At 45.5% G+C, this 21,428-nt stretch overlaps 1 protein-coding gene across 2 annotated transcripts in view; it reads right to left on the reverse strand.

Moving 5' to 3' along the window:
* Positions 1-21,076, reverse strand: part of WDR59 (WD repeat domain 59) — a 99,839-nt gene extending 78,763 nt beyond the window's left edge. For both annotated transcript variants that reach the window (XM_030818861.1, XM_030818854.1), the window contains exons 1-3: positions 20,894-21,076; positions 11,823-11,872; positions 2,310-2,445 (exon numbers count right to left, since the gene is read on the reverse strand). In XM_030818861.1, the coding sequence (XP_030674721.1) occupies positions 2,310-2,445; positions 11,823-11,872; positions 20,894-20,947 (240 nt within the window). In that variant the 5' untranslated portion in view covers positions 20,948-21,076. The remainder of the gene's footprint in view (positions 1-2,309; positions 2,446-11,822; positions 11,873-20,893) is intronic.
* Between the last annotated feature and the right edge of the window lie 352 nt (positions 21,077-21,428).

Genomic DNA, 21,428 nt, shown 5'->3' on the forward strand with positions numbered 1-21,428 from the left:
GCACTTTGGGAGGCCGAGGTGGGTGGATCACCTGAGGTCGAGAGTTTGAGACCAGCCGGACCAACATGGAGAAATCCTGTCTCTACTAAAAATACAAAATTAGCCAGGCGTGATGATATGTGCTTGTAATCTCAGCTACTCGGGAGGCTGAGGCAGGAGAATCGCTTGAACCCAGGAGGTGGAGGTTGTGGTGAGCCGACATCACGCCACTGCACTCCAGCCTGGGCAACAAGAGTGAAACTCTGTCTCAAAACAAACAAACAAAAAAACATAATAAAGTACCACTTCACACCTTCACACTCACTAGGATGGCTATAATTTTTAAAAAATACAAAAAATAAATTTTGGAAAGGATGTGGGAAAATCGGAACTCTGTACATTGCTGATGGGAGTATAAAAGGTTAACCACTGTGGAAACAGTTAGTGGTTCCCTCCAAAAGTTAAACACAGAATTACCATATGAACCTGCAATTCCACTGTTAAGTGTTTACCCAAAAGAAGTGAAAACAAGTACATCCACACATATGTTCATACCAGCTCTATTCAATAGCCAGCCAAATGTCCTCTGATGGATGGACGGATAGATAAACAATTACACAATCGAATATTATCCACTCATAAAAAGGAATGAAGTTCTGATACCTGCTATAACATGGATGAACTTCAAAACATATGCTAAGTAAAAGAAGTCAGACAGAAAAGGCCACTTATTTTATGATTTCATGTCTATGAAAGATCCAGAATAGATCAAGCCATTGAGACAGAGCGCAGACTAGTGGTTGCCAGGGGTTGCAATGGAGGGAGGAATGGGGAGAAACTGCTTAATGAATAAAGCGTTTTACCCTGGAGGGACAGAAATGTTTGGGAATTGGATAGAGGTGGTGGTTATACAACACTGTGAATGCAGTGAAGGATACTGAATTGTTCACTTTAAAATGATTAATGGTTAAAGAACAAATTTTAAAAAGGCTGTCTTTGTTAGCACTCCCAAACAAATGCAGTGTTAATCCACTGAGTACAACTACTGAGGCGTCAGCCTAAATCCAATCAGAGGTGCTTTTGCTTCCCAGAGGACATCTGACAGTGTCTGGAGACATTTTTGATTGTCATAACAAGGGGAGGGGAGCATACTACTGAGATCTAGTAGGTAGGGCCAGGGATGCTGCTGAACTTCCTACAACGCACAGCACAGCCCCCACCACAAAGAATGACCTAACAAGCCAGTAGTGCCAAGGTTAAAAAACCCTGGACTAGACGATCAGGGGCCGAGGGTGAGAGGGGAATAAGGGTCCCGAGGTATAAACCAACTAAAAGAGCTCCTTCTATCACCCAGGAAAGAGGCTGAGAGTAGAAAGGCAGAAAGACTGCCTCTCCCTTTCTCTTTCAGAATAGCCCTGAAAATCAGCGCAACCTCGGACATCCACAATTAAAGGCAGATCCTATTTTGGAAATAGCTGGGAAGGGCGGCTTTCTGTTCCTTCTCAAGCTGACAAAGTTGCACTTCTTTCTTTGCTCAGATGCTTTCCTTCTGCAGACTGCCTTTCCTGACAAGAACAGACTGAGACAGACTGTACAGTGGTCCTGCCCCTGGTGAATCAGAATTCCTTTAAATACTCTCCTGCCAGCCCAGTGCAAAAAGAGCAAAAAGTTTAGATCTCTCATTATTCTAGAATACAATGTGACACAGAATCTGGAGAAAGATGCCAGAGAGGTTGTAGTCCACAATCTTTTTGTATAAAGAAAAGATTTTTGTATTAGAAAACCTAACACAACTTATACATGTTTTCCCTAGGGGAAAAAAAAATCACACATAAACAGGCACATAAAATTTGATGGGGTTAACGAAATCTAATGATTCCCAATCAAGGAAGAATCCCTTCCTTTGAATGGAAGGGTAGGGGGAGTCTTCTGATCCCTCTGAAAGCAATGAAGGTCAACTCCACACCAGCTCACCAGTTACCCTCCTTAGAATGTCTTTCAAAGTCATCTGCCATTTGGCCGCTGGCTAGTTATATTGCTGCTGATGAAACAGGTTCTCACCACTCACACAAATGGATGCATCTGCCTGTTTCCCTTTCAAAATCTGAATTCAGTCCCTAGAAATACAAGGCCTGACACCGATGTGACCAGCAACCATTCCCACATATATTTAATCCGTAACTTGCCTCTGCCTTTTTCTCAGAACCATCCAAACCTCTTTTCCAAATGAGCAATGAGGACTGCATTCTCTTCTCTACACAGGACATAGATCTGCCAGCCCCAGATGACACATTTAACAGCATTCTCCTGTATTCCTTAAATAAGCTCACCGAAGCTGCAAAATAGTGTGCAAAGCTGTCATGAGGATTCCACTGCACAGCTCCAATGTCCCATTTGCTCTGGCGAGAGATCTTTCGGTGACCTTCGAAAGGGGCATCTAGATTGACGATGTATAAGAATCTGCGGCTAGAGACCAATATCAACATTATAATAGGATAAAAACACAACATCATTAGCATTAAGATAGAAAAGCACAATTGGAATTGCATACAATTTGCAAGCAGTGCTCCAAAAAACCCAAACACACAAGGCATTTATTTACTCTGAAAGGCAAAGAAGTGACAAGTGTAACTCAAGGTGGCTATCACACAAAGGGAAGAAGTGTCCCTGTGAGAGTCCCACCTCCAGAGATGGCCTTCCCTACCACATCCATCCATGAGAGTCGAGCCTCCTCCCCTGGATTCAACTCAAACCTGCCCTTCTCCCAGCCTTTTCCAATCCCCCAGCTAGGGTTAATTACTAAATTAATTAATTCCACATTACTCCCATTGCATAGTTTGCATTTTGACCGCAGCATTTATCTTGTAGCAGGACTACTAATTTAAAGCTCTTGTCCTGAGTCAACTAAGTGTTCAGAGAATGAATATCTTTTTTTTTCTTTTTTTTGAGACAGAGTCTCGCTCTGTCACCCAGGCTGGAGTGCAGTGGTACGATCTCGGCTCACTGCAACCTCCGCTTCTCGAGTTCAAGCGATTCTCCTGCCTCAGCCTTCCAAGTAGCTGGGATTACAGGCACCCACCATCACGCCTAACTAATTTTTGCATTTTTTGTAGAGACGGAGTTTCACCATGTTGGCCAGGCTGATCTCGAACTCCTGACCTCAGGTGATCCACCCGCCTCAGCCTCCCAAAGTACTGGGATTACAGGCACGAGGAACCGTGCCTGGCCGTCTTGAATATCTTTGTATGCTTCACATCACGAGGCACAGTGCTCTGCACTCAACAAATGTGAGTTAAATTAAACATATCACTTATCACTAAGCCAAAATCCTGTAGAAGCAGAAAATCTCAAAATTCCCCTTACTACTCCCTTGTCAAGAAAACTAAACTAAATCTATCAAGAGGGTTAACAATAGCAACAAAAAGGAATAATTAAAATAACATATGAAGTGCCAGTAATATTCAAGGTGCCAATTAACATAAAGGATCTGAAAACAGGGAGGTTCTGCATGCACTTATTTTTTTTTAAGTAAAGTATCCTTGGTGTGTGAATCAACATCTCTGCAGCCATCAGCTATTGATTCTTTGCTAGAGACCACTCCAAGCCCCTGGAGATCAATGAGAATAGGCAAGCTCAAAAATGAAGAAAAAGATTAATTATCCCTGCTCAGAAGAGCCAGGAAATGGCATACAAAACTCTAGGTGGTAGCAGAACTCTGAGGAGAGATGATGGAGGGAGAAGAAGAAAAGCCAGGGGAATACACAATTTCACAGAATTTCCAGGACTTCTAAGGAAGTGCAGAACAAATATCACATAGAATCTCTGGCCTGCTCCAAAGGAATCACCTGATCCTGCGATGGCCAGCTGCCATCGTCCCATCAGAAGAACAACAGGACAAGGCTAGTAGCTATACATGTGAGGTGCGTATCAACAGGGGGGTGCAGAGACCTTACACGGTAAATGTACAAAGGCAGAAAGTGGGCACTTCAGGGTGAACACACCTGATGGAACATAGGTGTTTATCTTCATTTTCCCCAATGCTCCACTACAATAAGAGTAAAGAAGACAAAAAACCTCCAAAGACAAAGAAAATGAGACAGGAAATGAAAAGCAGATGGACAAATGGTAATCGATCTAAAGAAAGCTAAATAGGCCAGGCATGGTGGCTCACAACTCTATTCCCAGCACTTTGGGAGGCCAAGGTGGGCGGATTGCCTCAGGTCAGAAGTGGGAGACCAGTCTGGCCAACATGGTGAAACCCTGTCTCTACTAAAAATACTAAAAAATTAGCTAGACATGGTGGCAGGCACCTGTAATCCCAGCTACTCAGGAGGCTGAGGCAGGAGAATTGCTTGAACCTGGGTGGCAGAGGTTGCAGTGAGCTGAGATCACGCCACTGCACTCCAGCCTGGGCAATAGGCTGAGACTCTATCTCAAAAAAAAAAAAAAAAAAAAAAGCTAAATAAAACCAAAGTACATGGAGAGAGAAGTGAGTGCAAAGCAAGTTGCTTCCCCCCAACTGGAGGCTTTAGTCTCAAGACAAGGCAGGGAGGGGCGGTGGCTACGCTGTATCCAGCACTTGGGAGGCCGAGGGGCGGATCAGAGCAGAGATCGAGCACGGTGAAACCACTAAAAAACAAAATAGCGGGGGGGGGGCTGAGAGGAGGCGAGGAGGAGAAGGCGGAACGGAGGGAGCTGCAGTGAGCGAAGAGCACTGCACTAGGGGAAACAATCCAAAAAAAAAAAAAAAAAAAAAAAAAAAAAAAAGGTAGAAAACAACAAGCAGAACAAAACTAGGAGACCTGTTTGAAAGAGCACTAAGGAGGCCGGCACAGTGGCCCACGCCTGTAATCCCAGCACTGTGGGAGGCCGAGGCGGACGGATCACCTGAGGTCGGGAGTTCGAGACTAGCCCAACCAACATGGAGAAACCCTTGGCTAATAAAAAAAAATTAGCCAGGCATGGTGGTGCATGCCTGTAATCCCAGCTACTAGGGAGACTGAGGCAGGAGGATCACTTGAACCTGGGAGGCAGAGGTTGCAGTGAGCCGAGATCGCACCACTGCACTCCAGCCTGGGCAACAAAAGCAAAACTCCATCTCAAAAAAAAAAAAAAAAAAAACCCACTAAGGAGAGGGTTATGTGCAACCCATCCAGCCAGGTGGCTGCCTCAGTGGAGAGTGGGTGCTATTCTCCCCTAGAGCAGCCCCACACCTGAGAAGTGGGAAGTGCTGCACTAAGTCATTCCTCTCTCTATGCAGCACTCACAACTCTGCCTTCTACTCTTCAGAGAGACTTCTCAGGAGAAAATGACCAGCCCAGGAAAAAACAAAAGCAAGCAAACAACAACAAAACCCTGGAGATAATGACATTTGGACATCCACTAACAGGGCCTGGTTCCCACCTGATCTCCTCCGCCATCTACCCACTTAAAGAGAGATGCCAGTTGCTCTTTAACATTAGCAGCCAACGATCTCAGTCACTGGAGGATACCTGAAGGATAGAGACTAACACAACAGAAAGAAAAAAAGCCTTCATGGTTGGAAGCAGCAACTCACACTGGAACTCTTAGTGCTGCAGGCTGAGGCAGAAGGATTGCTTGACGCCCGGAATTAAGACCAGCCTGGGCAACCTGGCAATACCCTATCTGCATTAAAAAAAAAAAAATTATAATAAAATAAAATTAGCCAGGTGTGGTACATGTGCCTGTAGTCCCAGCTACTGAGAAGGCTGAGATGGGAGGATTGCTTGCCCAGCAATTCAAGGCTGCAGTGAGCCATGATTGCACCACTGCGCTCCAGCCTAGGTGACAAAACAGAAAAAGAACAGAAAAAACTCCTCCCTTGCCTCCCCACTGCCCTCCAAAATAATAACAATAAAAAAAAAAGAGAGAAAGGAAGAAGAAGGAATTCAAAGGAAACAGCGATAAATGCAGAAGAGAAAAAATCTTGGAACCAATATGCTCCAAGAGTTAAGAGACAATATAAATAATAATAAACATTAAAACAAAAGTTGAAATTTTTTGAAAATTAAAATAGTTGAAAATTTTTTTTAAATCTGGAAGTAGTGTTAGAAGCTAAAGTTTAGGCCGGGCGCAGTGGCTCACGCCTGTACTCCTAGCACTTTGGGAGGCTGAGGTGTGTGGATTGCCTGAGCTCAGGGGCTTGAGACCAACCTGGGCAAAACGGTGAAACCCTGTCTCTATTAAGATACAAAAAAATTAAGTGGGCATGGCAGTGTGAGCCTGTAATCCCAGTTACTTGGGAGGCTGAGGCAGCAGAGTTGCTTGAACCCGGAAGGCAGAGGTTGCTGTGAGCAAACAACGCGCCACTGCACTCCAGCCTGGGCAACGGAGTGAAACTCCATCTAAAAAAAAAAAAAGAAGCTAAAGTTTAAAACTCCCAGAATGCAAAACTGACAACAAGGCCAGAAGAAAAGTCATACAAGATATCCAACACTGACTACTAGTAGGAATTCCAACAAGAAAGAATGAGAAGAGAAAATGAGGTCAGGTACGTGGTTCAATCTGTAATTCCAGCACTTTGGGAGGCTGAGGTGGGTGGATCACCCAAGGTCAGGAGTTTGAGATCAGCCTGGCCAACATGGCAAAACCCCATCTCTAATAATAAAACTACAAAAATTAGCTGGGCGTGGTGGCGCTCACCTGTAATCCCAGCTACCTGGGAGGCTGAGGCATGAGAATCGCTTGAACCCAGGAAGCAGCGGCGGTTGCAGTGAGCCAAGTTTTCATAACTGCACTCCAGCCTTGGTGACAGAGCAAGATTTCGTCTCAAAAAAAAAAAAGAAAATGGGAAAATAAAAGGGAGAAAATGATCAAAGACATAATACAGAAAAATTTCTCTAAACGAAAAGATACAGATTTCCAGATTTGAAGGAGCTTCCAAGGTTTTAAAAAAAATTTCTGTATCTTAATCAGAATGGTGATTACATGAGTATATATACTTGTAAATTTTAGCTATTTACTTAAGTTTACCACACTTCATACAATTTACTACACATATTGTAAAATTCAGTATAAGAAAACGCCAGGTGCAGCACCTCACATCTATAATCCCAGCATTTTGGGGGGCCAAGGCAGGAGAATCACTTGAGCCCAGGAGTTCAAGATCAGCCTGGGCAACATAGGGAGACTCTGCCTCTACAAAAAAAAAAAAAAAAAAAAATTAGCCAGGCAGGCATGGTGGTACATGCCGGCAGTCCCAGCAGTTTGGAGGTTGAGGTGGAAGGATCACTTGAGCCCTGGAAGTCGAGACTGCAGTGAGCCATGATCTGCATTCCAGCCTAGGCAACAGAGTGAAACCTTGTCTCAAAACGACAACAACAACAAACCCAATATAAGAAAATGAAAGTTCTAGGTCTTTCAAGAATCACCACACTGTCTTCCACAATGGTTGAACTAATTTACATTCCCATCAACAGTGTAAAAGCATTCCTATTTCTCCACAGCCTCACCAGCATCTGTTGTTTATTGACTTTTTAATAATTGCCACTCTGACTGGCGAGAGATGGTATCTCATTGTGGTTTTGATTTGCATTTCTCTAATGATCAGTAATGATGAGCTTTTTTTCATACGTTTGTTGGCTGCATAAATGTCTTCTTTGGAGAGGTGTCTGTTCACGTCCTTTGCCCACTTTTTAATGGGGTTGTTTTTTTCTTGTAAATTTGTTTAAGTTCCTTGTAGATTCTGGATATTAGACCTTTGTCAGATGAATAGGTTGCAAGAATTTTCTCCCATTCTGTAGGCTGTCCGTTCACTCTGATGATAGTTTCTTTTGCTGTGCAGAAGCTCTTTAGTTTAATTACATCCCATTTGTCAGTTTTTGCTTTTGTTGCAATTGTTTTTGGTGTTTGTGTCATAAAATCTTTGCCCATGCCTATGTCCTGAATGGTACTGCCTAGATTTTCTTCTAGGGTTTTTATAGTTTTGGATTTTACATTTAAGTCTTTAATCCATTCTTGAGTTTATTTTTTTTATAAGGTTTAAGGAAGGGGTCCAGTTTCCATTTTCTGCATATGGCTAGCCAGTCCTTCCAGCACCACTTGTTAAACAGGGAATCCTTTCCCCATTGATTGTTTTTGTCAGGTTTCTCAAAGATCAGATGGTTGTAGATGTGCAGTCTTATTTCTGATATCTCTATTCTGTTCCATTGGTCTGTGTGTCTGTTTTGTACCAATACCATGCTGTTTTGATTACTGTAGCCTTGTAGGATAGTTTGAAGTCGGGTAGTGTGATACCTCCAGCTTTGCTCTTTTTGTTTAGGATTGTCTTGGCTATAGATGCTCTTTTTGGGTTCCGTATGAATTTTATAGTTTTTTCTAATTCTGTGAAGAATGTCAATGGTAGTTTAATGTGAAGAGCATTGAATCTATAAATTACGTTGGGAGGTATGGCCATTTTCACGACATTGATTCTTCCTATCCATGAACATGGAATGTTTTGCTATTTGCTTCTGTCCTCTCTGATTTCCTTGTACAGTGGTTTGTAGTTCTCCTTGAAGAGGTCCTTCACTTCCCTTGTTAGCTGTATTCCTAGGTATTTTATTCTCTTTGTAACAATTGTGAATGGGAGTTCATTCATGATTTGGCTCTCTGCTTGCCTATTGTTGGTGTATAGGAATGCTTGTGATTTTTGCACATTGATTTCGTATCATGAAATTTTACTAAAGTTACTTATCAGCTTAAGAAGCTTTTGGGCTGAGACAATGGGGTTTCCTAGATATAGGATCATGTCACCTGCAAACAGGGACAGTTTGACTTCCTCTCTATTTATTTCTTTTTTCTTTTTTTTTCTCTCTTCCTATTTGAATATTCATTATTTCTCTTGCCTGACTGCCCTGGCCAGAACTTTCAATACTGTGTTGTATAGAAGTGGTGAGAGAATCCTGAAAGACCTAGAGGCAGAAATACCATTTGACCCAGCAATCCCATTATAGGGTATGTACCCAGAGGAATCTAAATCATTCTATTATAAAGACATGGCCAGGCACAGTGGCTCACGCCTGTAATCCTAGCACTTTGGGAGGCCAAGGTGGGTGGATTGCCTGAGTTCAGGAGTTTGAGACCAGCCTGGGCAACATGGTGAAAGCCCGTTTCTACTAAAATATAAAAAATTAGCTAGGCGTGGCAGCGTGCACCTGTAGTCCCAGCTACTCAGGAGGTTGAGGCAGAATTGCTTGAACCCGGGAGGCAGAGGTTGTAGTGAGCAGAGATCATGCCACTGCACTCCAGCCTGGGTGACAGAGCGAGACTCTGTCTTCAAAAAAAATACAAATAAAAATAAAGATACATGCATGCATATGTTCAGTGAAGCACTATTCACAATAGCAAAGACATGGAATCAACCCAAATGCCCACCAATGATAGACTACATAAAGAAAATGTGGTACATATAAACCATGGAGTACTATGGAGCCATAAAAAGGAACAAGATCATGTCCTTTGCAGGGACATGGATGGAGCTGGAAGCCATTATCCTCAGCAAACTAACACAAGAACAGAAAACCAAATACCACATGTTCTCGCTTATAAGTGTGAGCTGAATAGTGAGAACACATGGACACAGGGAGAGGAACAATGCACATTGGGACTTGTTGGGGGCCCAGGGGGAAGGAGAGCATTGGGATAAAGAGCTAGTGCATTTGGGGCTTAATACCTAAGTGATGGGTTGACAGGTGCAGGAGACCACCATAGCACACGTTTACCTACATAACAAACCTGCACATCCTGCACATGTACCCTGGAACTTAAAATTAAATTAAATTTTTTTAAAAAAGAAAAGAAAATACTTCAAGAGGCCAACGCAGAGGCAGATGGATTGCTTGAGTCTGGGATGTCAAGACTGCAATGAGCCAAGATCACATCAGCGACTACACTCCAGCCTGGGCGACAGAGTGAGACCTTGTCTCAAAAGAAAGAAAGGGAAAAAGGGAGAAAGAGAGAAAGGGTGAGAGAGAGAGAGAGAGAGAGAGAATATGAAATGAGGCCAAGGTGAGAGGACTGCTTGAGCCCAGCAGTTCAAGACCAGCCTGGGCAACAAAGCAAGACCCCCATCTCTAAAAAAAAGAAAAAACAGAAAGAAAATGAAATATAAAGATTCAAGATCATGTTGAAAAATAGTAAAAATGTATGCCAGGCACGGTGGCTCACGCCTGTAATCCCAGGACTTTGGGAGAACGAGCCGGGCGGATCACTAGGACAGGAGTTCAAGATCAGCCTGGCCAATATGGTGAAACCCCATCTCTACTAAAAATACAAAAATTAGCTGGGCATGGTGGCGGGCGCCTATAATCCCAGGTACTCGGGAGGCTATAATCCCAGGCAGGAGAATCACTTGAAACCGGAAGGCGGAGGTTGCAGTGAGTCGAGATCGTGCCACTGCACTCCAGCCTGGGCAACAAGAGCGAAACACCATCTCAAAAAAAAAAAAAAAAAAAAAAAAAGAGTAGGGAGCTGGAGGCAGAAAACAGATACCAACTTTCCCTTATCTAGGCACCCAGTATGACACACAAAAAAATGATATCAATAATTTTCTCCAGGGAGGTGGCCAGAGGTAGGAAGGAAATTTACTTGTCATTGTATATCCTTCTGAAATTTTTACATGTTTACCATGTTGTATGCTTTTTAAAAAAGGTAAATTAAAACACAATTTCAAAATAAAGTAATGAAGCTGACACAAAAGAAAATATTTTCACTGATTTGTAAATGGGTTCATAAACAACTACATTAATGAAAACAGTGGATCCTGGAGGTAAGGACTGTACTCGAGAGCAACACAAAAGGGAAAGGGGACCATGACCATGAAAAAAAATGTTTGGCTAGTTACGGCGGCTCACACCTGTAACCCCAGCACTTTAGGAGGCACTTTGGGAGGCCAAGGCAGGTGGATCACCTGAGGTCAGGAGTTCGAGGTCAGCCTGGCCAACATGGTGAAACCCTGTCTCTGCTAAAAATACAAAAAATGAGCTGGGCGTGGTGGCACGCGCCTATAATCCCAGCTACCTGGGAGGCTGAGGCAGGAGAATCACTTGAACACAGGAGGCAGAGGTTGCAGTGAGCTGAGATCATGCCATTGCACTCCAGCCTGGGCGACAAGAGCAAAACTCCGTCACAAAAAAAAAAAAAAAAATTTTATTTGAGATGGGGTCTTGCTGCGTTGACCAGGCTGGTCTTGAACTCCTTGGCTCAAGTGATCTTCCTGCCTCAGCTTCGCAAGTAGCTGGGACTACAGGCCATGCCTGGCTTGATTATTACATTTTATTCCAATAGTACAATGTTAGGGTTATTAGAAAAGCAGAGATGGCCCTTAATTGCCAGAGTCTTAAAAATTTTGAGCCAGAAGATGCTACAGAAACTATGTCATTCAGTTCCTTCATGACGAAATCAAATTCCTTCATGAGAAAACCAAAGTCCAGTTAAGCCAAACTGAATACATGTCCAGGGGCTCACAGTTAGTGGCACCGTCAAACTGGAACTCAGATTCCTTCAATCCTAGGAACCACCTGCTTCACCAAAATAGATTACATCCTTCAGGTATGTAGTAGCAAACATCCTTCAGTCTTGTAGTAAACAGAAAACTGCAGTTTCAAGTTCAAGCTACCAGTCACTAAAACTTCAAAGGTGTTTTATTGCTTACCTATTAGGACAGAGATTAAAATAAACTGCAAATAATCCCTCCAAGTAGCCCTGAGGCAAACAAGATATCAGAACTAAACCCTATGATCATAATCCTTAAATATAAGAATAGCTTCCAAGTTCCCAGAAACCCCCTGATTTGCAATTCATTTCCAGAAATCGTAGCAGGGAAACTCGGCAAGCTCACTTACCCAGAAAGCACTGCATGCTGCCCAAGACAGTCCACAGACATCGCAGTTGCCTGAGAGAGAGAACACAGCGTCAGCGCTGCCAGCAAACCCAGCCGGAGATAGAAGGCAGAGGTCTCTGTGGCTCTTCCTCTTCCTATCTCCCAAGAAGTCCCCAGTTCACAGGTATCATTAGTTCTCTACAGTGGATGCTTTTACCCACCCACTTCTAATTTGCAACCAAATTTCACATTCACTTTTTTTATTTTTTGTAGAGACAGGGTCTTCCTATGTTGCCCAGGCTGGACTCGAACTCCTGGTCTCAAGTGATCCTCCCATCTCAGCCTCCCAAGTACACGTTCATTTTTGACAACAGGGCAGTTGCTATCTATTACCCCCACACCAAGACTACACACAACCAAGCTGGTACATTCTAAATTAAAAAGACAGGCTGGGCGGGGTGGCTCACACCTGTAATCCCAGCACTTTGGGAGGCCAAGGCAGGCAGATGACCTGAGGTCAGGAGTTCAAGACCAGCTTGGCCAACATGGTGAAACCCCGTCTCTACTAAAAATACAAAAATTAGCCCAGTGTTGTGGCGGGCACCAGTAATCCCAGCTATTCAGGAGGATGAGGCAGGAGAATCGCTTGAACCCGGGAGGTGGAGGTTGCAGTGAGTCGAGATCGAGCCACTGCACTCCAGCCTGAGCAACAGAGTGAGACTCCATCTCAAAAAATAAATAAAAATAAATACATTGAAGAGGCAGAAGTCCTGGAACCCATGGAGAGGCTGACTAGCTCAGAGAAAACAGCAGCTACTATGTACAAAGAGCCTTCTTCCAACTGAAACCTAACCTGGACACCCCCACCCCACACACACCCAAGATACCCGTGACTTTCCAAAGGGCATGGACTTCTCCTCAAGCCATATGGCAGTTGGCAATATTCAAACACCACCTCTGCTGAATCCAAGGTCATATGCTTGATACTGACATCCCCAAGTCACATTCGCTCTGAAATTTCTAGTGCATTTAACTAGTTTCTATTTCCTGGGTCTCCCAATTCCCAGGGAGCACTATCACATCGTTTCAGGACCCAATGTCTAACTCCCAAGAGATGGCACTGAGTCCAAAGAATGTGCATTCAGGCTGAGCACAAGGCTTATTTTAATTCGGGCAGTTATTGCCCCGAATTTCTTTGGACAAGTTCAAATCCTGCTGCACTCTCATGCCAGTATCATGAAACAGTTTGTGCCACTGTTTGGTTATTAAATGCTCTAAGTTCTCTCCAAGAGAGTATCAATGAAGAATCCATTTTATACATTCTGCCACAATCACAAATCACAAATGGTAAGCACATTCTTTCCCTCACCCTCGCCGGCCTTATTTAGTGGGTTTCTCAAGTCGTCTACCCTCAAGAAACATCATAAGTAATATTGGCGACAAGAAGCCAGAGTACTCTCACCAGAGGCTGCAAAGTGATTAATATGCATCCTTCACTGCACAAGAGTCAGGAGCAGAGAGAAGCCCAGAAGGAAAGGCAGGCAGTGAAATGAGATGCCATTTCCAGGATTCCTCTGTGCAATTTACAGACAGTAAGGAGATGATAAGGAGGGCAAGACGGTTCCTCCAACAACACCTGTGTAATCTTTCTGGGAAGTCTGTGGTAGGCAGAATCCTAACAGATAGCCCCCAAGATTCCAGGCCCTTGGTATATACACACCTTTTCCCTGCTATTCAACATTCACTGAACACGAATCTAGCTACTATTGGGAAGGGATTTTACGGATGTAATTAAGGTCCCAATCAGTTGATCTTAAGACAGAACTCGGCCGGGCACGGTGGCTCATGCCTGTAATCCTGGCAATTTGGGAGGCCAAGGCGGGTGGATCACCGGAGGTCAGGAGTTCGAGACCAGCCTGGCCAACATGGTGAAACCTCATCTCTACTAAAAATACAAAAATTAGCCAGGCGTGGTGGCAGGCACCTGTAATTCCAGCTACTCAGGAGGCTGAGGCAGGAGAATCACTTCACCCTGGGAAGCAGAGGTTGCAGTAAGCCGAGACATGCCATTGCACTCCAGCTTGGGCAATAAAGCGAGACTCGGTCTCAAAAAAAAAAAAAAAGATAGAAAGCCCTCAAACAACCCAAATGTCCACCAATGGAGGAACAGATAAACAAAATGTGGTACAGACATATAATGGAATATTATTCAGCCTTAAAAGGGAAGGAAATTCTGATACATGCTACAACATGGATGAAGGCTGGAAACATGCTGAGTATCCCAGATGCAAAAGGACAATACTCCACCTAAAGCAGATGAACTCATAGAAACAAAAAGTAGAACGGAGGTTGCCAGGGTCTGGGGAAGTAGAGAATGCGGAGTTACTGTTTAATGGGTACAGAGCTCCTATTTGGGATGATGAAAAGTTAGAGGATGGGGAGACTGAGAGACTGAGTCTCATCAGCCCTTTAAATCTACGTCTAGATGTCAGAGACAGGAAGTCACAGATTAAAAGGGTGAGAGATTCAACATGAAGATTATCATTGCTGGCTGCAAAGACAAAAGGACATGGCAAGGACCTGAGACAGCATGTAGGAGCTGAGAGTGCCTGGACTTCTGACCTACAGAACTGTGAGCTAATAAATGGATGTTGTTTTAAGATGCTAAATCTGGGCCGGGTGCAGTGGCTCACATCTGTAATCCCAGCACTTTGGAAGGCCAAGGCAGGTGGATCACCTGAGGTAAGGAGTTCAAGACCAGCCTGGCCAACATGGTGAAACCCCATTTCTACTAAATATACAAAAATTAGCCAGGTGTGGTGGCACGCACCTGTAGTCCCAGCTGCTCGGGAGGCTGAGGTAGGAGGATCGCTTGAACCCAGGAGGTGGAGGCTGCATGCAGTGAGCTGAGATCTTGCCACTGCAGTGAGCTGAGATCTTGCCACTGCACTCCAGCCTGGGCAACAGGGCAAGACTCTGTCTCAAAAACAAAACAAAACAAAGCAAAACAAAAAAACAGGCAAATAGACTATCGTAACTCACTCATATCAGAGGAAGTTATTTAAAAAAAGAAAAACTACCACCACAACACTACCTAGGTGATTTTCCCCACCACTACCCTAGAAAAAACAGGTTACCACCGTGTTTGCAGGAGCACAGTGAGGAAGCTTACACTAAGCTGTCCCAAAGAAGGAATGGAGAAAGGGAACACTGAGCAGAGGAAGTGAAAATGACCTAACCAGAGAAAGTGAGTGCTTTGTTGGGGAAAGGAGTCTGCAATCAAAGCCCTCTCCACCCTCAGCACACCAGGTGGGGAATTCTAGACGTGGGTTAAGAACCACGGGACTGTAGGATTTCTGTATGACCACACTGCAAGTGAGGAGGGGAAGCCCTGCAATGACTCAGATAGAATTTCCCAGCCGTCTGAACAAAGGTGCCTGCTGCGGATTAAAAACAGGTTAGAGATGTAAAGTGGCATTTTATATCCACTTACAGATTAAATTTAAATTGGCTACTTATAAATATATATATATATAATACATATTTGTTTGGTTTTTTGAGACAGTCTCGCTCTGTCACCCAGGCTGGAGTGCAATGGAACGATCTTGGCTCACTGCAACCTCCGCCTCCCGGGTTCAAGTGATTCTCAGGCCTCAGCCTCCCAAGCAGGTGGGATTACAGGTGCATGCCACTACGCCCGGCTAATTTTTTGTATTTTTAGTAGAAACGGGGTTTCACTGTGTTAGCCAGGATGGTCTCAATCTCGACCCTGTGATCCCACCTCAGCCTCCCAAAGTACTGGGATTACAGGTGTGAGCCACTGCACCCGGCCTGTTTTTTGTTTGTTTGTCTGAGACGGAGTTTCACTCTTGTTGCCCAGGCTGGAGTGCAATAGCATTAGCTCACTGCAACCTCTGCCTCCCGGGTTCAAGCGATTTTCCTGCCTCAGCCTCCCAAGTAGCTGAGATTACAGGCATGTGCCACCACGCCCGGTTCATTTTTGTATTTTTAGGGTTTCACCTTGTTTCTCAGGCTGGTCTCTCGAACTCCTGACCTAAGGTGATCGCCAGCTCAGCCTCCCAAAGTGTCACACAGGTTGGAGTACAGCGGCACGATCTCAGCTCACTGCAGCCTCAAACTCCTAGATTCAAATGATCCTCCCACCACAGCCTGCTAATTTTTGTGGGGTTTTGGGGGGTTTTCTTGAGACAGGGTCTCAATTTTTTGCCCAGGCTGGAGTGCAATGGCTCAATCTCAGCTCACTGCAACCTCCGCCTCCTGGGTTCAAGTGACCCTGCCACCTCAGCCTCCCAAATACCTGGGACCACAGGTGCATGCCACCACACCCAGCTAATTTTTTGTATTTTTAGTAGAGATGGGGTTTCACCATGCTGCCTAGGCTGGTCTAGACCTCCTTTCCCTATTGTTAATTTTTGTCAACTTTGTCAAAGATCAGTTGGTTGTAGGTATGTAGCTTTATTTCTGTGTTCTCTATTCTGTTCCATTGGTCTATATGTCTAGTTTTGTAGCAGTACCATGCTGTTTGAGTTACCACAGTCTTGTAGTATAATTTAAAGGCAGGCAATGTGACACCTTGTCATTTGTCATTTCACTTAATTCTACTTATCATCTAAGTCCCAAGACATACCTCCCCTAAGAAGCTCTCCCAGAGTAGCGTGAACCCAGGAGGCGGAGCTTGCAGTGAGCCGAGATGCGCCACTGCACTCCAGCCTGGGCAACAGAGAGAGACTCTGTCTCAAAAACAAACAAACAAACAAAAAAAACCCAGCTCTCCCAGGGACCTAAGCAGGTTCTACCTTTTCCAAAAGCACTTTCTCTGCCCCTCCATCACAGAACTTGCCACAACTTGCTTTGTGTTTAGTTATTGCTATACACATCTTTCTTCTCCCACTAGCTGATGAGCCCCTGCTGAGCATGGTCTCTTCCATTTCTCCCAGAGCACCCAGCAAGGTGCTTTGTACACAGAGGTGCTCTGTAAAAATCTGCAGTATGAAAGATGGTTAGGCCGGGCGCAGTGGCTCACGCCTGTAATCCCAGCACTTTGGGAGGCCGAGGCGGGCGGATCACGAGGTCAGGAGATCGAGACCACAGTGAAACCCCGTCTCTACTAAAAATACAAAAAAATTAGCTGGGCGTCTTGGCAGGCGTCTGTAGTCCCAGCTACTCGGGAGGCTGAGGCAGGAGAACGGCGTGAACCGAGAAGGCGGAGCTTGCAGTGAGTCGAGATCGCGCCACTGCGCTCCAGCCTGGGTGACAGAGACAGACTCTGTCTCAAAAAAAAAAAAAAAAACACACACACACACAAAATTGTGGGGCTTGGTGGTGTGCACCTGTACTCACAGCTACTCAGGAGACTGAGGTGGCAAAATCACTTGATACCATAAGGTTGAGGCTGAGGTGAGCCAAGATTGCACCACTGCATTCCAGCCTGGGCAACAGAGTAAGACCCTGTCTTACACATATATACGTATATATTTTTTGTATTTTTTTAGAAAATACATATACGTATATATACATATATGTATGTATTTTTTTCTTTTTTTTTAGACGGAGTCTCACTCTGTCTCCCAGGCTGGCGTACAGTGGGGAGATCTCGGCTCACTGCAACCTCTGCCTCCCAGGTTCAAGCGATTCTCCTGCCTCAGCCTGCCAAGTAACTGGGATTACAGGTGCGTGCCACCACGGCTGGCTAATTTTTGTATCTTTAGTAGAGATGGGGTTTCACCATGTTGGCCAGGCTGGTCTCAAACTCCTGACCTCAGGTGATCCGCCTACCTCAGCCTCCCAAAGTGGTGGGATTACAGGCGTGAGCCACCACACCTGGCCATATGTGTATATTTTTTAGGCCACGGTGGCTCATACCTGTAATCCCAGCACATCGGGAAGCTGCAGCAGGAAAATCGCTTGAACCCAGGAGTTCAACACCACCTGGGCAAGATACAGAGACTCCTATCCCTATTTTTTTAAAAATGCAAAATGAAAGAAATTTGAATAGTGTAATAAAAAATTTTTTAATAAAATTATTATTGAAAAGATGTGGAGCGTTTTGAAAAGTTTATTGCTCGTATTCATAAAGGCATTATGAAGAGTTTTAACTTTTTCTTTCTACATTAACAAAATAGTTAATAAAATGGGTTCCTGCCCCTTCCAATCATCACCAGAATCACCCACAAAACCATGCTAACTCCCATAAAGAGGAAGCCTTGTAAATAGAAAAATCAGAACAAAAAAACAGAAACTCCCGCAAGGCAGTAAAATTACCCAATTTACTTTGTTCTCTTACTATGACAACTGCTGTTGAGGTTTAATTATTTGCTACGACTTCATAGCATCCTAATATATGTGTCGGCACCCTCTCTGCAGGTCTCTTCAATTACATCTCTATAAAGAGGCAGGGGTGAGACTACCTGGGTTTCTGTGAAAATTAAAGGGTTTGCAGATTAGTAGTTTCCAAATTAGCAAGCTTAGAGGCATGATACACAATTCTATTCTGTCCTAGTCCCCAGTGAAAGCAATTAACAAGAAAGAAAACAGGAATATGGTTCCTTTTCCCTAGGAGTCTGGCGCCTCCCTAGGGAGAGCAGGTCTCATGGAGACTCCGTGCTGACAGTACTTAGGGATCCTTAATCCAAATGCTACCGCTCAAATTCTCAATAGAAGCTACTGATCAGAGGGCACCACAGAGCAAAATGGTGGGTAGCTCCTCCACTCACTCATTCTCTGGCAAAAGACAGGATGGGGTTTCGGAAAGAAGAAACCACATCACCCACTTATACTAATCCAGATCTCCCTCAGTATGAATCACCTGTGCCTGGCACAGTGTATACCTGATGGGAGCTCACTAAATCCTTGTTGAATAAATGAGTGAATAAAAGTGTGGCACACAGAAGGTATTTGATAAATATTAGTTGAATAAACGAAGACAATGGCCGGGCACAGTGGCTCACACCTGTAATCCCAATATTTTGGGAGGCCAAAGTGGGAGAATCGCCTGAGATCAGGAGTTCAAGACCAGCCTGGGCAACACAAAGAGACCCTGTCTCTACAAAAAATAATAGGCCAGGTGTAGTGGCTCACACCTGTAATCCCAGCACTTTGGGAGGCCAAGGCAGATGGATCACTTGAGGCCAGGAGTTCAAGACCAGCCTGGCCAACAGAGCGAAACCCTGTCTCTAGAAAAAAACACAAAACTTAGCCGGGCATGGTGGCACGCGCCTGTAATCCCAGCTACTCGGGAGGCTGAGGCACAAGAATCGTTTGAACCTGGGAGGCAGAGGTTGCAGTGAATCGAGATCATGCCACTACACTACAGTCTGGGTCATACAGTGAGACTCTGTCTCAAAAAAAAAAAGGTAAATAAATTTAAAATCGAAGAGAATCACCAAGACACTGTCCTAGGTGCTGGGGAAGAGGGGATGTATATGACAGGTTCAGAGCTACCCACTATGAGTAAAGTAGTCCAATGAGCTAAACAAAGGCTCTGGGGTAGGATCCAGCATCCAAATCCCAATGCCATTGGCCACATTATGGGAAGCGTTAGCCAAGTCACTGGGATCAGTCAAAAGGGGATCGGTTTCCACTTTTGAAAAAAGGAATAACACCTACTTACCTTGCATGGTTATTTTATGAATTAGAAAAAGATGTAGATAAAGCGCCTCGAAGGAGGCCTGGCATATGTAAGACATGGCAAAGAAAAATGATAAAACTCTTTAGTAAGTGCTAACATTTCTTGAGGGTTACCATGCACACTTGGTTACTTGAGGGTTACTGTGCCACATATCCTAAACATATGACCACATAAAATCTTCACTTGAGACTGTGCTCAGTGGATCACACCTGTAATCCCGATACTTTGGGAGGCTGAGGCAGGGGGGTCGCTTGAGCCCAGGAGTTCCATACCAGCCTGGACAACACAGGGAGACCCCGTCTCTACAAAAAAAAAATGAAAATTTAGTCGGGCGTGTTGGTGTGCGCCTGCAGTCCCAGCTACTAGGGAGGCTGAGGTGGGAGGATAGCTTGAGTCTGGGAGGTTGAGGCTGAGCGGTGATTCACGCCTCTGCACTCAAGCCTGAGTGACAGAGCAAGACCCTGTCTCAAATAAAATAAAATAGGCCAGGCGCGGTGGCTCACGCCTGTAATCCCAGCACTTTGGGAGGCCAAGGGGGGTGGATCACTTGAGGTCAGGAGTTCGAGACCAGCCTGACCAACAAGGTGAAACCCCGTCTCTGCTAAAAATACAACAATTAGCTGGGCATGGTGGTGCACACCTGTAATCCCAGCTACTTGGGAGGCTGAGGCAGGAGAATAGCTTGAACCCGGGAGGCAGAGGTTGCAGTGGGCCAAGATGGCACCACTACACTCCAGCCTGGGCAACAGAGTGAGATTCCATCTCAAAAAAAAAAATAAAATAAAATAGAAAATTAAAAAATAAAATATTTATGCCAATCTTGTAAGTACGACGATCTCCCTTCTACAGGTGAGAAAACTGACGTGTAGGAAGTGATGACACGGTAAGGGCTGCGGGATTCGAACTCAGGCAACACGTGCAGTGTCACTCGTATCTACTACACGGTATTTTCCACTATGATGGCATTAAGAACCACTTAATCGCGTAGACGCTGCAACAGGCACTTTGAAAACAGTGTTTCATCGAATTCACCCCAGCAGGGTTAAGTCCACGCAGCTGAGGCTCAGAGGAGTCCCGAGACTTGCCTTAAGTCGCCACACGCGGCTAAGGCCTCGGGGAGCCGTCATCCCCTCGCTCCGTACCCTGATCGTGGGAAGCCTCCCCTCAGCACTCACGGTGCGCAGTCTGTGCCTCAGTGTCACAAGGCGGATCCCACTCCCCTATCCGCGCAGGGAGCCCCGAAACTCCGTCCGTGCCCGCCCCGATTGCCCCCAATGGTCGTCTTCCCTCACTCGACCGGGTCTAAGAGGTCGCGTAAGCCCCGCCCACCTCCTCAGTTCGGGGCCGAGGGTCTCCCCGTAGCCCCCGGGACGGAAGCAGCCGCGTGGGGGAGGGGAAGCGGGGAGGACGCATGCCCAGAGGGCTCCACTCGGCCTCCAGCTCACCTGGGAGTCACGAAACTCTACAACCACGTTCTCACTGCTCCATCGCGCCGCCATCTCCCCCGCCCTGCGGCCACGGCCCCAGGACGGCGCCCTCCCACCCCGCCGTCCCCAGTATCCCGGGACCGTGCGCCCCACTCAGCCCGAGAATCAGCCCTGACACGCCCCGTGCCCCGGTTGCTCCTGAACGCAAGCCATTGGTTGACCCAAGAATAGGCTCCGCCGCTTCTTCCTGGGTCCTCCAATTGCTGCACCGCGCCTGCCACAAACAGGCACGCCCCCGCTCACTTCCGTCACTCGGTTTGAGTCACCCTCGCTCCTCGCGGTTGCGGGCACTCCCCCTGCCGCGAGCTCTGCCGGGAGTTGTAGTCCAAGCTCGAGCAAGCGTGGGTGACCCGGGAAGGGCTCGCAGGTTTGGGTTTGGGTGAGGTGAGGTGCCTGTTGTCCTCACTAGCTCCTCGCTGGAGTCCCCAGCATTCGTCCAGACCCAGTCTACAAATCAAAATCAACGTTCGGGGCGGGTGCGGTGACTCACGCC

This window comes from Nomascus leucogenys, chromosome 2, assembly GCF_006542625.1.
Source record: "Nomascus leucogenys isolate Asia chromosome 2, Asia_NLE_v1, whole genome shotgun sequence".
Classification (NCBI taxonomy): Eukaryota; Metazoa; Chordata; class Mammalia; order Primates; family Hylobatidae; genus Nomascus; species Nomascus leucogenys.